Below are 14,525 nucleotides of genomic sequence, written 5' to 3' on the forward strand. Positions count from 1 at the left end.
TGGGGAACAGTGAAGCAGACCGATCCCCAAAGGCAGGGACCCTGACTTGAATTTATGGAGTTGCCGTATGGAGGTCAGCTAAAACCCCCCGCTGTACCAGGCATCCAGAGCTGTTGAGATGCTTATGTGGTAAACTACAACTCCTATCCAAGTCTGACCTCTTCTCAATAGCTACAAAAGTTGTCAACAGATGCTCAAACAGCATTTCAGGAAGTGTCCTCAGGCCGCAGTGTGCAGAGGGACACGGGGAGATAAAAGGCCATTAGATAGATGTCACATGAACTAGGGAGGGGGCAAAGGACTTTGGAGTGGGCACAGCTGTGCAGCACAAGGGGAGGGACCAGAAAGACACACTGACAAGCCTGGTGGACTCAGGCAAGAGGAGTCAAGGGGCTCTCAAGCCTGAGCCAACACACTTTTGGTCAAAGACAACCACTCCCTTGGGAACTGTCGTATTTTTGACTTATTTGCTCCCTGCATACTGAATATTGTATAGAATCATTCGAGTGGAAGTTAGCAGAGTTGGAGAACAAGAAAGGACAATTAAGTAGATTGTACAACTGTACAACTCTTGCTAATAATCTTCTACCTAAGCTTTTGTTTTGCATAGCTCCCTGTGATATTTTCTGGCAGGTCATGACAATAATGAGAGCTATGTGTACATTAATGGTAATAGTACTACTTCACACAGAATTTTTCAATGGCTTTTACTCCTTTAAATACAGCTATTTCTACTACATAAAATTCTTCAATGAAAACCATATATTTTATATCACTCAGAATCTGTATTAACATGAGGATATTTCAAGATTCAAATTATATTTGATACTTAAGTTAAATGTAAAGAAATATACCTTAATATGTTGGTAATCTACATATAGCATAGTTTCTACTTTTAAAACATACAGGAATTATTTTGAAAAATCAAATTTCCGTTTTGACTGTGTACAAAAAAATATTCAAAGTATAAATGCACCTGCCAAGAAAAATATCTACAAAGAAATGCTGTACTGAGAAAAATGGACCAAACAGAATATAACTATTCTGAAAACTGTTTTATCCAAACTTACTGAATTATTGATATAATACTAAATAGAGCTACTTTAGAAGTCTTGAACTACTGGAATCCTAAAATTGGTAATAAAAAGAAGCATTAGGTTTCTTAGTGAATAATGCATTTATGATAGCCTTCATCCAAGCCATTATTCAGGCTGAAGATATAAGTTTAAGATTAGATAAGCTGGCTCAGCAGATAAAAGCACTTGGTACACAGACCTAATCACCTTAGTTCAATCCCAGAACCATGTGGGGGGAGGGAAAAGACTCCACGAGTTTTCTTCTCACATCCACACAGGCACCATAGAATGTATCGACATTCATATACACACATTACAGACACACACCTACACCACAAACAGTAGTTCTTCAAAAGATTATATGAGCTATTGAATGACTCTATAGTATTGCCTATTACTTTATAAATTCACATTTGTGCCAGAAACGAGGTTAATAAGATGCACATGTCTTAGCAAGCTGGTAACAACATGACTTAATTTCAAAATTGATTTTTGAACAGGGAACCTTAAGTTGTATGTTTATATTTAATTACCTCATTGTCACAGATATATAACAGTGTCATCAATTTAAATATATTTGAAACATACGTAAGGAAAATCTTGTTTAGTACAGTAAATTGTGTGTGTATGTGTGTGTGTGTGTGTGTGTGTGTGCCCAAGTGCTTGTATATATACTCAAAAGTATATCTGCACTGTATATTACTCCTGATTCCCTTCTGGTAATGGACAACGCTCTCCTTGGCTCCCAACCATTTTTCCTGCAGTGAGATTCAAGAATTATATGTACATGTATTTGTAACTGAGAATATATCTTGGCAGCAGATTTGCAAATAATCTATAAGACATGTAGTCATAATTCAAAATTAATGGTAAATCTTTTTTAAAAAACTACTTTTATGAGTTTACAAAAATAACACTAGTTTCCTAAAACTGAAGGGAAAATATATTCAATTTCTTTGGTTATTTGATTTTTCTTAAATATTGCATTAAAATATACTAGTCTAATTTTATATGATTAGTCTTTTTAAGTCTCTGATTTAATATGACCATGTACCAAAGACTAAATTAGAAAATGCCATGTATGTTAGTCTCCATTTACAATACTGGATGTAAAATTCTCTTACTTTCCTTTGAAATATTCCCCTGAAATGGAATACCCGATTTTAGTGAATGATGTTTTTTCAAGTGGCAGAGTCAGATTTACAGTGGGAATGCAGTCTTTGTGACTGGAACATATACATCCTCCGTCTAAGCACTGAATAAACGCAGTCCTCATCATAGAGTTTCCTTTCCAACCTCAGCAGGTCAGGAAGGGAAACACTCCAGAGACACTTGAGAAGATGGAGTCCTGGGCAATGATAAACCCAAGGCTTTTCTTCCTTCTCGGATCGCCTATCACAGCTTGCAACTTCTACCCTTACTTAGCATTGACATTCATTCCCCAAACAATTTACACAGTGAGGAAATGATTAACCATGTTTATGTGCTAAAGGAAAAGAACTGGTGGAGAAGAGCAGGCTGATACAGATGCAGGGGTAATTGATTGGAAAAGGTCCCCCCGGGCAGAGGCAACGATGGATTCCAGAGTCTACCTGATGAATTGGCCTTGCAAGGAGGAAGGGCTCTTCTTCCTCTGAGGTCCATGTGGGCTTGGGTTGATGAGAGATGTGATCTGGATGGGATTTACACCTGATGGTCTATTTTCTCTGCAAAATCTAAAATGGAGAATTTCAAATGGGGAGCAGGATGGGTCGGGGGAATGCCCACAGATATGTGGATAGGGAGCCTATTAAAAACACAGTTGGTGAGTCTGGTTGTTCAACAGAGTTAAGTCAAGGAGGAATGAGAGTTGGTATGATGAGACACACATTCAGTAACCCAAGGCTGATTATAGAGGAAACGAGTCTTCCTGTGGGGGCTCTTCAAAAGAGAGGTGGGGAACAGGGTCTCTGGATCTTTCTAAACACTGTGTCTATTTAATTCTTAAAATTCATGACCCATTCTCCCCTACTAATCATGCTCATGTTTCATGCCATGTTACAGAGTATGAATGTCAGATGTTGATTAATGGGAACGTCCCACAATGAAAATAAGCCATTAGGGTAGTGTGATGTACTAAAGATCTTTTGTGTAAATAGCAGCATCTATAAATTCACTAAAACACACCCAAATCAAATACATTTCTCAAGGAACTAAAAAGAATGCCTAATACCTTTCTGTAAAAGTAGACCTAAGGAGTCAGAAATGAGGTTGTAGCTCCGTGTGTACTTTTCCACTGTCAGAAAGCCATGTCTTAATCTAAATTAAGCCAACAGATCCTAACACTGACTTTGTGGTTGAGAACTGTTTAATTTCATAACTGTCACATTTGCATTTTCTAAGTAAATATTCCCCTTCATCTCACTAAATTCTGTATTCTGCCTGCCTCTCGGAGAGCAGCCGCCGACATCCCTGCTCCCTTCTCGGGGGCACACCAGGTGCTGCCTTTAGCCTTGGCCACCCCTAGTTTGTAAACAAGATTTTGTGTGGGTCACGTGACAACATTTCCTAGGAATAAAATACAACATGCTTCTCTGTGTAGCTTTCAAGCCTTCTTACCAGGGCTGTACTGATAAAGGCACCATGTAATGTGTCCATTTTCTAGAGAATGGTGTTGCATTCTAACTGCTTCTAGCAATGATACCCCCCTCCTCCAAATGAGACTGATTTGATAGATTGGCAGGAATATCCAGAAACAAATGCACTGAGACCCCAAGAATTTTCTTTCTAAAAAAAAATCAGATCCCTCTTGTATGTGGCTAATAGCTTTTAAAAAAAAATTCAAATATATATATATATATATATATATATATATATATATATAGGCATTTTTTACTACAGCAAAGGGAACTTTATAGAATAGGATGACTTAGTTTTGATGGTTGGTTGGTTGGTTCATCATCTAAGCTTAAATGGCAGTAGTATTGTGTTAATTGAATTGTTTTTCCTCTTTTAGGGACCTCTGGGGCCTCCAGGACAAAAGGTAGGTGTGTGTAGCAGTATCAAGAAAGTTGTCTAATGAGAGCAAGAGAAGTGGGTGGAATTGTTGAGCATAAATGGTACTGAAGGAGTTAGTATCCTTTGTTCATTCTGCTTTCTAGAATATTTTATATTTACACATTAGAATGTGCCTCAGATTTCCACTCTACTTCATTGTAGAATACTCAGGAAGTCCAGAGAAGACTTTTTGAGCTGTCTGCTGCACTTGTAGGTTATGGAATATTTAATTCAAATATTGGTAACACATTCTGACAGCATTTAAAACAAGAAGGATCATGTGACACTGCAAATTGATTGCTGGCCTTGGTCAACTATATAACTGCCAAATGGCCACAGAACTGACCCTAATAGAGGATATGCGTCTTGCTTCATTCATTTCACTGCTTGGCTTTCTCGGTGTCCCCTTGGCTAGGTAAACTGAAAAGTGCCTTCCTGATTATGATTTCAGTCTTAGCCACAATCATCAAAGTGCAGTCTAACAGGAAGGACCTAGGGTTCTGAGGTCACACCAATGGAACAACAGTAAATAGAGCAATAGCAGAGAGAAGATGGCTCTTTGCCAGTAAACACCACTAGGTCCCATTCACTGCTAACCTCCCATTCTGAAGAGGGAGAGAGAGGATATCTCACTTGCAGAAAACAATTGTGTTGTAACAGGTGGGAAAGTGATTGCTCTTTATCTTTGGTCTTCATCAAAGATAAAGACTTTTTATCCCCAAGTGCCTGGCATGTGGCATCTGTTGAAACATAATCCTTCAAACCAAGTCAAGGCCCTGCACTGTGAGACATCTTGCGTGTGGGAACAGTTTGTCCCTCACAATAATGTCTCTATTAAGCTCAGTGTGAAATTGTAAAGCTAGCCTGACCCACGTGCAACCAGGATAAAATGCCGGTTCCAGATTTCAAGATCTTTAATTCCCAACCCATAGGATCATGTGCTGCATTAAGAAACTCGCCAGCTCAATTTGTTTGGCATATACTTTTTCTCTAGTGGGCTATTTTTAGAGCAGTTTCATGATTATCATGACTATTTAATGAAAATTCTTCCATTATTATAAAAGAAATTTAATAGACAACTTAAAAAAAAAACCTGTTTTCTTGTTCTACACTAAGAATAAGCAAAAAACAAACAAACAAAAAAAACACAAAAACACCTTCTCCAGAGCCTAAGGGGAGGGGGGGAATGACATTGCCTTTTGAAAATATTTACTAATGCTCCCTGTAGTCACTTAAATGTCATGGGTTGTCTCAAATAGTGACTGGCTTTCCTGCCATCACTTGAGCCATCTACAGCCAGCTGTTCCTTCTCAGCCAGTGGGTATATCTGCTCATGTTTCCATGCACAGGGACCTTCAGCCTCAAAATACAGAAGTTGTGTTGTTTTGGGTCAGTGCACAACATTTGCAATGCTTTCTTGAGTCCACTTCAGAAGGCATGTCAATACTGGGTGACGTAACCATAGTCCCTGAAAGTCCAGAGGGGAAGTGATCCAAATTTGCATTCCAGCATAGAGCCCTCCTGTCATAGAGTAAGCAGTTGCTTTTTTAAATTACCTTCTGTTTTGTCTTCTATAAATTTGGCAAGTTCAAGAGTTGCTGCTACTGCTCAGCTTTTTCCTGGTGGAACTAAATTATCTATGTCTTTAAAACATAATTTAGAGCCCCATGGCCTCCTGAAAGGTACGGCTTTCAATTTATATGAGATTCTCTATATCATGTTAGAGTTAAGTGAGTATTCAGAAAGAATATTAAACTTTATCTCTACTTCCTGGGAAAGTATGAAGATCTGTCTGGATTACTAAATATTAGAATACAGTGGATAAAATCTAGAAAACAGAGCCTTAGAACCTTGTGTAAGGGAGTTGTAGTATGTTTTAGCCATGTAACATTATGGTTGCCCTAATAAACACTGCACAGATTTAGAACTGGAATATTGATCATGATATCAACTTAATTTAATCATGTCCTTCCTTAGGGTTCCATCGGAGCACCTGGGACCCCAGGCACGAATGGGCAAAAGGTGAGTTTGCTGATTATAGCATGTGTTGGGTAATTTGGAAACTGTTAGAGTAACAAAGTCATTCTAGGGAGTGGTGGTATTAGTAAACTTGTACGTTTGCAAATACAAGAAAGCCATGGAACAAATGTTCAAATGAGTTGACTTTAAAGGAGCAGTAATCCCAAGCTAAAGCTTTTCCACTCTAAGTATTCTGGATGTGTTCCATTTTGTTAAGTTATTGTAGATGACGCAAGGGAGAGGGGAGATGCCATACTTAACATTCAAACAAGACATACTAGTTCATTCTGGTCATGGGTAAAGTAATACGTGCTGTTTCTTTGATTAACAAAAGTTATTTACATAATGGGAACCCACTAAAATCTTCTGAACAACAACAAGCTCTGTTCACTGTTAAGCAAACTTGAGAACAAAGTGGACTTCCTATACACTGTTACTATTAACTTCTGGTGTACTGTTAATGAAGGGGATCAGAAATAAAGAGAAGTGTATATGTAAACACACACACACTGCTCTACATACACACATCTCTTTGCATGTGTTTATTTCCATAACATACTTGTCATTTGGAGAAAGCATCTAATGTTATCCCACAGGTAAGCCTGGTGTCTGTGCACTTAACATGCTTACCAGCTCTCCAATCTGGAACCTCTACAGAGATGAACAAAGCCACTGTGGGAGCTAACAAAACCCAGAGCTGGCCTAGTTCACCAGGGTCCAGGAAGCTGAGCTTGGGACTTTCCTGTCTCCCTTCAAAAATTTCATGACTCATCTTCCAGAATATTTTAAAGCCCTGTACCCTGGACCAAGTTCTGAAACCACAGAAGAATCCCAGCTCTCACTCAAAGAACGGACTTGAGCATAGGCCTTTCCTCTTGTCTACCTTCCCTTCTCTTATCTTAAAACCTCTTAAACCTGCAAAGTAGCTGAGAATATGAGCCTAGCGCTTAGATGCTGTGTAGATTCTGCCTAAGTCTTTGAATTTTCTCACCTCCTTTTCTACCTCCATATGAGGGAAATGATCACAATTCCTGCCTCAAAGGTCCATGTAGGGATTAAATGTATTAATAAGCCTTTATAACAGTGTCTGCCATTACTATTAAACTTTTCCTATATTTTATTTTAGTGGAATGCTAACGGTTTGATTGATCTGTATTTCAAAGAGGCAGTTCAGAATTACTCAAATTCCAAGGAAAATCAATATTCCAGATCAAGGCTCCTAGCACCTTTATTACATAAGCCAAATGCTGGGTACTCATCCACAGCCCATGCCAGGAACCCATTTATATTTCAGTAAAATGTACATTCCTCTCTCCTTTCCTCAATCCTGGTAAAGATAGAAGACTGACTTTCTTTTTACAACACTGTAGATCATGGTGGTGGTGGTGGGGGAACATGATCAAAACCTTGAAAAGTGCTTGCTATAAGGGAGATTTAAAAGTCGCATAACTTGAGATGTTTTTGACATTGGTAAAGATCAAACTTGCATGCACACTTAATGTTTATTTGTCTTTGTCTTCTTTGTTTTTGTTTTTTTCCTTTGTCCAACTTTGAATACCATCATGAAAATTTATAGAAACCTTTAACCTGAGAGAAAACAACTTGAAAACTGTCTTTTGAAGACTTCATTTTTTTTTTAATTTTTACAAGGAAATGCACAATTTCCTTAGAAAGAGAAAGAATGTGACATTTTCTTGTCCTAGTCACCAAGTTTAAATTACATATCAAGGAAACAGCAGTGAATAGTCACAGCTTTATGTATCGCAATATATCTTTGCAGCGTTTTAAATGTGTTTTTTCTAAAACAGTGGGAAGCCAGCATCTGCCTTCTGAAAGGTATGAGCACAGACAGTGAGAGTTATTTTTCCTACTTCATAGACCTGGAACTAAGACACTGTGGATAGAACATCCTTTAATCCTCACTAGTACTTAAAATTGTCATGGCAGCTCGATCATCTTTAGGAAGATAAGGGTAGAGGGGTTCGTCTTCACCAAGACAACCAGTCTCTGCAGCAGTAAGAGCAAAGTTGGCAATAATTCCACAGTTGGAGTGTCTTTAACTTCCAGAATGTCTTTTTCTAAGGAGAAAGTTTACAATGACGTCATAATTTCTTGAAAGAACTTTAGTGTCCTGTAACTGTCTTACAAAAATGTTTTCTTCCACGTTACAATTCCACTTTTTCCAAAGTAGCATTTTTGATGCCTAGAAAGTCATTTTCTGACTACAGTTAAGGGAGGGTGTGATTTCTAAGCCATCAAAAATTTGGAAACAGCTAGACAGGGAAAAAAATGGTTTTCTGTTGTGCTGGACAAAAGAAAACTGTTTTAAGAAAACATTTTATTTCCCAGCACAATATTTTCAAGCCATTCAGGTCGACAAAATTGATGATTGGTTTTAGACAGTAAACTTGATGATGACTTACTTTCACATTTATTTTATTTTAAATATTGGCCACTTTGATTAGCAACCTGAATGTTTATTTACTTATTCTGCTGTGTACCTGTCACTTATTTTCAATAATGCTGATGATATTTTCAGTATATTCACATGGATAGAGGTCAGTGCCCATTGAAGGCTGCAGCGTGGTATGGAAGGGAGGATCAATGCACTCAGTGTCCAGCCAGTGACTCTTCAGTGTAAGTGGTGTGGCCCATAAAACAAGATTTGTAATGCCCACCTATGCAATCACTCGTGAAGACTGAGTAACGTGTATTTATGTTATGGTCTTCCAATTCTTTATATTGTACTGAGTAAGTAGACTTACGTAACAGTGACATGGTATTAAAATCTAACCCGGCTCCTTCGGGCATCAACCTGTAAAGGAATACTAAGTGGTCCTCTATGAAAAGCTGGGGGGGGGGGGGGCAGGATAGTGCAGTGAGAAGAATGGTACCTCCTCGCCTGAGAGAGAATGCTCCATGTCTTTGTCTGGGCACACTATCAACATTCTTATAGCTCTGGTATAAAAGACAGATGCCGTAGAGTGCTAGCTAGACAAGGTAACTGAAGTCAGTGATATTAATAGATGCTCTGTATCTCTAGTTATACTCACGTGTTTTAGGAGTCTCAGCACTTCGACTCAAGCAAAGAGAAGAACCCCTTAAAGTCAACATAGGATGAAAATCAATATACAGAGTCACAGAGGAAGCTGGAATCTCCCCTCTGAGTCCTGTGGCCTCCCCAGCCCACCTCCCACCCAGGAGAGAATGAGTAGAGAGAATGGTAGGACTTGGGGAACAGGAAAAAGGACACATCGCATATGGCTTCATAGGTGCAGTTACCACTGGCTAACGTCTCCAGTCCTGGAGGTGACAGCCTGTGTTCTTGGAAGAATTCTTTCCTCAAGGGGCAGATTTATCCACAGAAGAAAGGACTGTGTCCGTTTATCTCCATGTCCCCTAATGACACAGGTCCCAGATTGTCATCATGTCACACTGCCCATTCAACAGACTTCTAGCATCTTTTGTTCCCTACTCTGAGAGCTGATTTCTCATACTTTGCACTGGTTTCCAGGAGCCAAAACCGGTCAGATGCCATACAAAACCCTACCAAAAATATGAACAGGTGCTGCTAGTTATGTTGAACACAAAAATAAGTTTTGTAATTCTCATGTATAGATCCTGTTGGTCAAAACTATAGTGAACATTTTACTTGTGTGCTATGATTGACCTGCACACAGGCAAATGCAACCCATGGACTCAGTTACACCCTGTTCCTGGAGAAGTGCTCTCTGGAGAAGTGTGGCTACTTAAAGTATCATCATTAAACTGAAGAAGCATTTAGCAGAATTTATGGAAGTTTCTACAGTTTTGTTAGAATGTTTGGACATCGGTTCTTTCAAAATCTATACTCACAATAGGTGTTATTTTAAACCCCTTATTTTTCTTTTCTTTCACATTTACCTTACTTGGCTCAAGCACAGTAAACTCTTTGCCAGAATAATTTGAGTAGCAATTAGTGCAAATGCCATGAAAAGAAATCTAGTAACAGATAAGTGGTACATGAAAGGCCCAGCATATGTATGTCTCAGCCGAAATCCTTTTCCTTTATCACCAGAAAAGAGTGTCAACTGTTTGCATGATTAAAAGCAAATTATTTTTGCTGTGAAAGCTAGGATTTCTCAGAGTTCTGGTCATAAGGATCCTTGCCAAAGCAAGAAGAGCATAGATGATCTTAGCCACTATAGTTTTCAAAGGCTTTTTTAGATCATATTTTTTTAAGTTTAAAACATAATGTAAAAAATTGAGACCAATGTGTCGTCAATGAATCTACCCCGGATAGCTGTGTGGTTTTTAAGTGGCATTAAATTTTCATTAGCTTGTAGCCATGGTATTTGGAATGCTGTTTCATCTCTTACCCAGGAGTCTCATAGTTCTTAGCTGACATTCGTCTTCACAAAATACTTCTAATGGCATTTTTTATTGTAAGTATATTTAGAGAACAGATAAATGGAAGCTTCCAGGCTTGCAAAGGTCAAACCATTGACTCAAGTCTACACAATTAAACCACACAGTGAACCCAATATTTTGTGCTTGATTCAGTCAATGTAACCATTAAACACAATGTCTTTCTTGTTTCAATCTTTTTAAAAGAAGGATTAGGCCTGAAGATGTAGGTCAGCAATAAATGTATGCTTGTCATGTGTGCAGCTAAGATTCTGTCTCTAGCAACTCCCAACTTTGAATTAAATTCTTGAAGGATTTCATTATGTTGTAGGTCTATTTGCTATAGCCTAAAAGTTTCCTGTAGCAGAACTTACCAGTGAGCTATTTAATTGTGACTTTTTATAGTTGTCCAATAAGTAAAAATAGTAAGGAAAAGAAATGACTGATTTCTGATTCCAGATTCGTTAATGGTTCATGGAAATTATCTTATAATAATTTACTCCTTGCATTGGTTAACGGTGGGAATGAAATTACATATATTACATTTCCTGTCTTCTTAGAGATTATGAAAACTAGAATCCTAAGAACCTAAGACCACTGTTCCTATAGTTACCATGGTAACACTCATCCTTCCTTGTTAGCATCTTCATTTACCCATTACTCATTCTTCCATAAGATCACTACATCCTTTAGTGTGCTTTATCGTCTCAAACATTCCATATACTGCTCACTCTACTCTTGAATTGACTTCTCATTTGGTTCAACTTGTTAAATGAAACTAAATATAACCCTGTCTTTTATATAATTAATTTTAAATCTCTTTAGAGGAAAATATAAAGCTAATTGAAAGTAGTCTGCTTCTTTGCTATAGAGTGATACCTTTTTCCAAACCACTGCTCCCCTTCGACTTCATATAAGCATATTACTCCAAAATTGAATGCAATTGTCAGTCTCATAGATGGAAACATTGGAACAAAGGAGAATAAGCAGTTAAGGGATTGATTGGCAAAGGGAGAGAGGAGAAGCTCCTCACAAGCTGTTTTGAAAAACAGAATGACCAGACTGACGTATCTGAATGAATTGTGTTATTATGAAGCCCATTTACCTGACATCTCATTTTAAAAGAGTGCATTTTATAGAAGAGAACACAGAAATCTTGGCTCACTAGAGCTTGTTATATTGCATATATAATTTGTAAAAGCCCCTCCCTCATCAACTGCAGCACTCAAGAGAATGGCCCTTGCACCTTGCCTGGGCAACACAGTAGAGCTGGCCCTGAAGGTGTAGGTGTGGGAGAGCTGACCCTGAGGATTGGAAAGCAGGAGAACTGGCCCCGCTCCTTGCTCGTCATGGGTGAACTAGCCAGGGCAGTGCTGGAGAGCTCACCCTGGTGAAGACACGGGGGAGCTGGTGGACTGACCAACCCTGCAACTACCCAGGCCCACAAGTAGGGTTATGAGTTGGCCCACTTCAACATCTACCCCATCTATGATCTCGTGGAGCACGTGAAAGAGACCAGTTCTGCAGACCCAAAGCTGTATCTCCATGACACAGGGCAACAACATGATATCCAAGAGGAGTCTCAGTGAAGGCCCAGCACCGATAATGTAGCAGAAACCAAAGGCCTCGAACCAGACTGATGACTCTTTGCAATGAACAATTTCAAGTAAAGATGTATGGACAGAAGGGTTACTGTGTGACACTGTGTCACACTACAGCTTCTACAGTGAGATTTTTCCCTTTCTTTTTCCCTCTTCAATTGTTATTTTATTTTGTGGGGAGGCTGCAAAGGCAGAGGCATATACAAAAGGACAAGGAAATGAATAGGATCAAGATATAGGATGTGAAAGACACAAAAAAATAGATAAAAATGAAGTTTTTTAAAAAGAACAACACTATAAGAAAGACCTTAGCTGGGTATTTTAAGAAGAAAAAGATTTTCAAGGGCATATTCTGCTGTAAGGTCTAAGACAGTGGTTCTCAGCCTTCCTAATGCCACAACCCTTTAACAGAGTTTCTCATGGTGTGGTGACCCCCAGCCATTATTGTGTTGCTGCTTCATCACTGTAATTTTGCTAGTGTTATGAATCATAATGCAAATATATCTGATATGTGACCCCTGTAAAAGGATCGGTCTAGTGCAAAGGGGTCACAACCCACAGGTTGAGAACCTTTGGTCTAAGAAGTGTCAGGTACCCATTATAAGAATACAGACATTTCTTTAAGCCACATAAGCTGGAAAGTCCAGCACAGTGCGGGCTTTGGCGTCTGAAGCTTTAAGCTGAGATCCACTTGCCCTCATCTCTCATCTTTCTCGCTTTTTCCTGCTCTGAGTCAGGAGGTGGCTGGGGCTTCACTCTTTTCTGTCATATTTGCATCTATGGAGTAAAGTGTCATTCCCCCATACATGCACCAATAGACAGAGCTCCTTACAACTGGATAGGTCAAGGCCCCCCTCTCATTCCCCACATGATGGATGATCATTGCCTTTGATTGTTGAAACTCCTCTGATGGTGTCAGTCCAATCAGAAGTTTCTCTGAACCTAGATGGCCTAATTTATAGGACTTCAGTAACATGGGGAAACTGAAAAACAAAAACAAAACAAACATGTTTTAGCTGATTTCTCCCAGTTCTAAGAAACTCTTCCACTGCATACAACCCATTTAGTCTGGATCGCCATTTTGTCTTCTCACGTCCTCTTCCACAAGAGTGTGTGTAAAGAACAACTTTTTCACATGCAGAAAGAAAGCTCTCTGCAGCAGTGTGCTCTCTGGGTGGTTTCGGGTCACATTTGCTCTTTTCCAGGTTGTTTTAAAAAGGAGATTCTGGATAGGGCTTCTGTTAGGTAAGCAGTATCCTCCTTCTAGCCTCTTTTATCTACAAGATCATTTCCCAGGTACCAGGATGCCTGCCTCATGTGTCCTGACCCTGTTTCCAGTGTCCACACTGGTCTCTTCCCTAGCCCACATTCCCAAGTGTGAACACACAGGATGGGGGAAACAATGGAGTAGTTACAGGGGACCCCAGTGTGCCCAGCTTGCAGAGCTCACAGGCTGGCTATTGGTATGTAATCACCAAGACTCTTGCCAGTGAGAACCAAGAGCTGGGAAAGAGAAGGTAGGGAAAAGGAAGAGGGAGGTATCATGTGGGCAGTAAATAGGGGATGTACTCCCAACTAAATCTTCAAATTGCATTACTATGCTCAAGACAAACAATGCCTCTCCTGTATGTGAATTGTACCCATATAAATGTTGGGTGACCTCCTAAACACTTATCTCTTTGCCTTCTAGTACTGTTTTCCAAATTGTTTTGCACACATGCCTCTCTGAATTAGCACCATAGGAACCTAAAGTATTGATGAGCAGACTTCTTCCAAAACTAGCCCATGCTGAGATTTATTAATCTACTGTGACTTATTATACATCTTTAGATATTTGTAATTTTTAGACGTTTATCATTTTTTCCCTTAAGCTTGCTAGGTTTTCTTTAGTTATTATTTCAATCAGCTTAAGGGCCATGTCCACAAATGATCCAAAGCAGCATATTTGTATTTAATTCCTGGCTGGCATACCTGTCTGCTTTTCTACTAATTAATATCATATTGCCACAGAGGACTGAGACTCTGATTTGATGGGAGAAGTTTACTTATGGGATAAACGAGACAAAACTCCCCTACAGGGATGCCCAGTCCTCTGATGCAGAACCAAATCTAATTGTCCAGGATGAGCTTTCTGGTTTTCCTTTCGTCATGTTCTAAAGGCTTCTCTGCCTCCAGGAAATGCAAATGGAAATAACAGGTGTGTCGGGTGTCGAGTAGAAGCTAAAAACGGTACAGACTGGTCCAGACTGAAGCTGAATTCCCAGGATGGTCTGGGAGGGAGGAGGAAAGTGAGATGGAAGAGGAAGAAATGAGAAGCCAGTGAGACCAAGACAGACCATGCCTGTGACAAGCGGGTCCTCACCAGTGCCTGAAGGAGACAGCTGATAGAGACTAAGGATGAGGAATT

The 14,525-nt window shown here is 39.3% G+C and overlaps 1 protein-coding gene across 17 annotated transcripts in view; it reads left to right on the forward strand.

Moving 5' to 3' along the window:
* Col25a1 (collagen type XXV alpha 1 chain) overlaps window positions 1-14,525 on the forward strand; it is a 404,038-nt gene that overhangs the window by 303,763 nt on the left and 85,750 nt on the right. For all 17 annotated transcript variants that reach the window (XM_037207099.1, XM_037207100.1, XM_037207097.1 and 14 more), the window contains exons 11-12: window positions 4,072-4,098; window positions 6,090-6,134. In XM_037207099.1, the coding sequence (XP_037062994.1) occupies window positions 4,072-4,098; window positions 6,090-6,134 (72 nt within the window). The remainder of the gene's footprint in view (window positions 1-4,071; window positions 4,099-6,089; window positions 6,135-14,525) is intronic.

This window comes from Peromyscus leucopus, chromosome 6, assembly GCF_004664715.2.
Source record: "Peromyscus leucopus breed LL Stock chromosome 6, UCI_PerLeu_2.1, whole genome shotgun sequence".
Lineage (NCBI taxonomy): Eukaryota > Metazoa > Chordata > Mammalia > Rodentia > Cricetidae > Peromyscus > Peromyscus leucopus.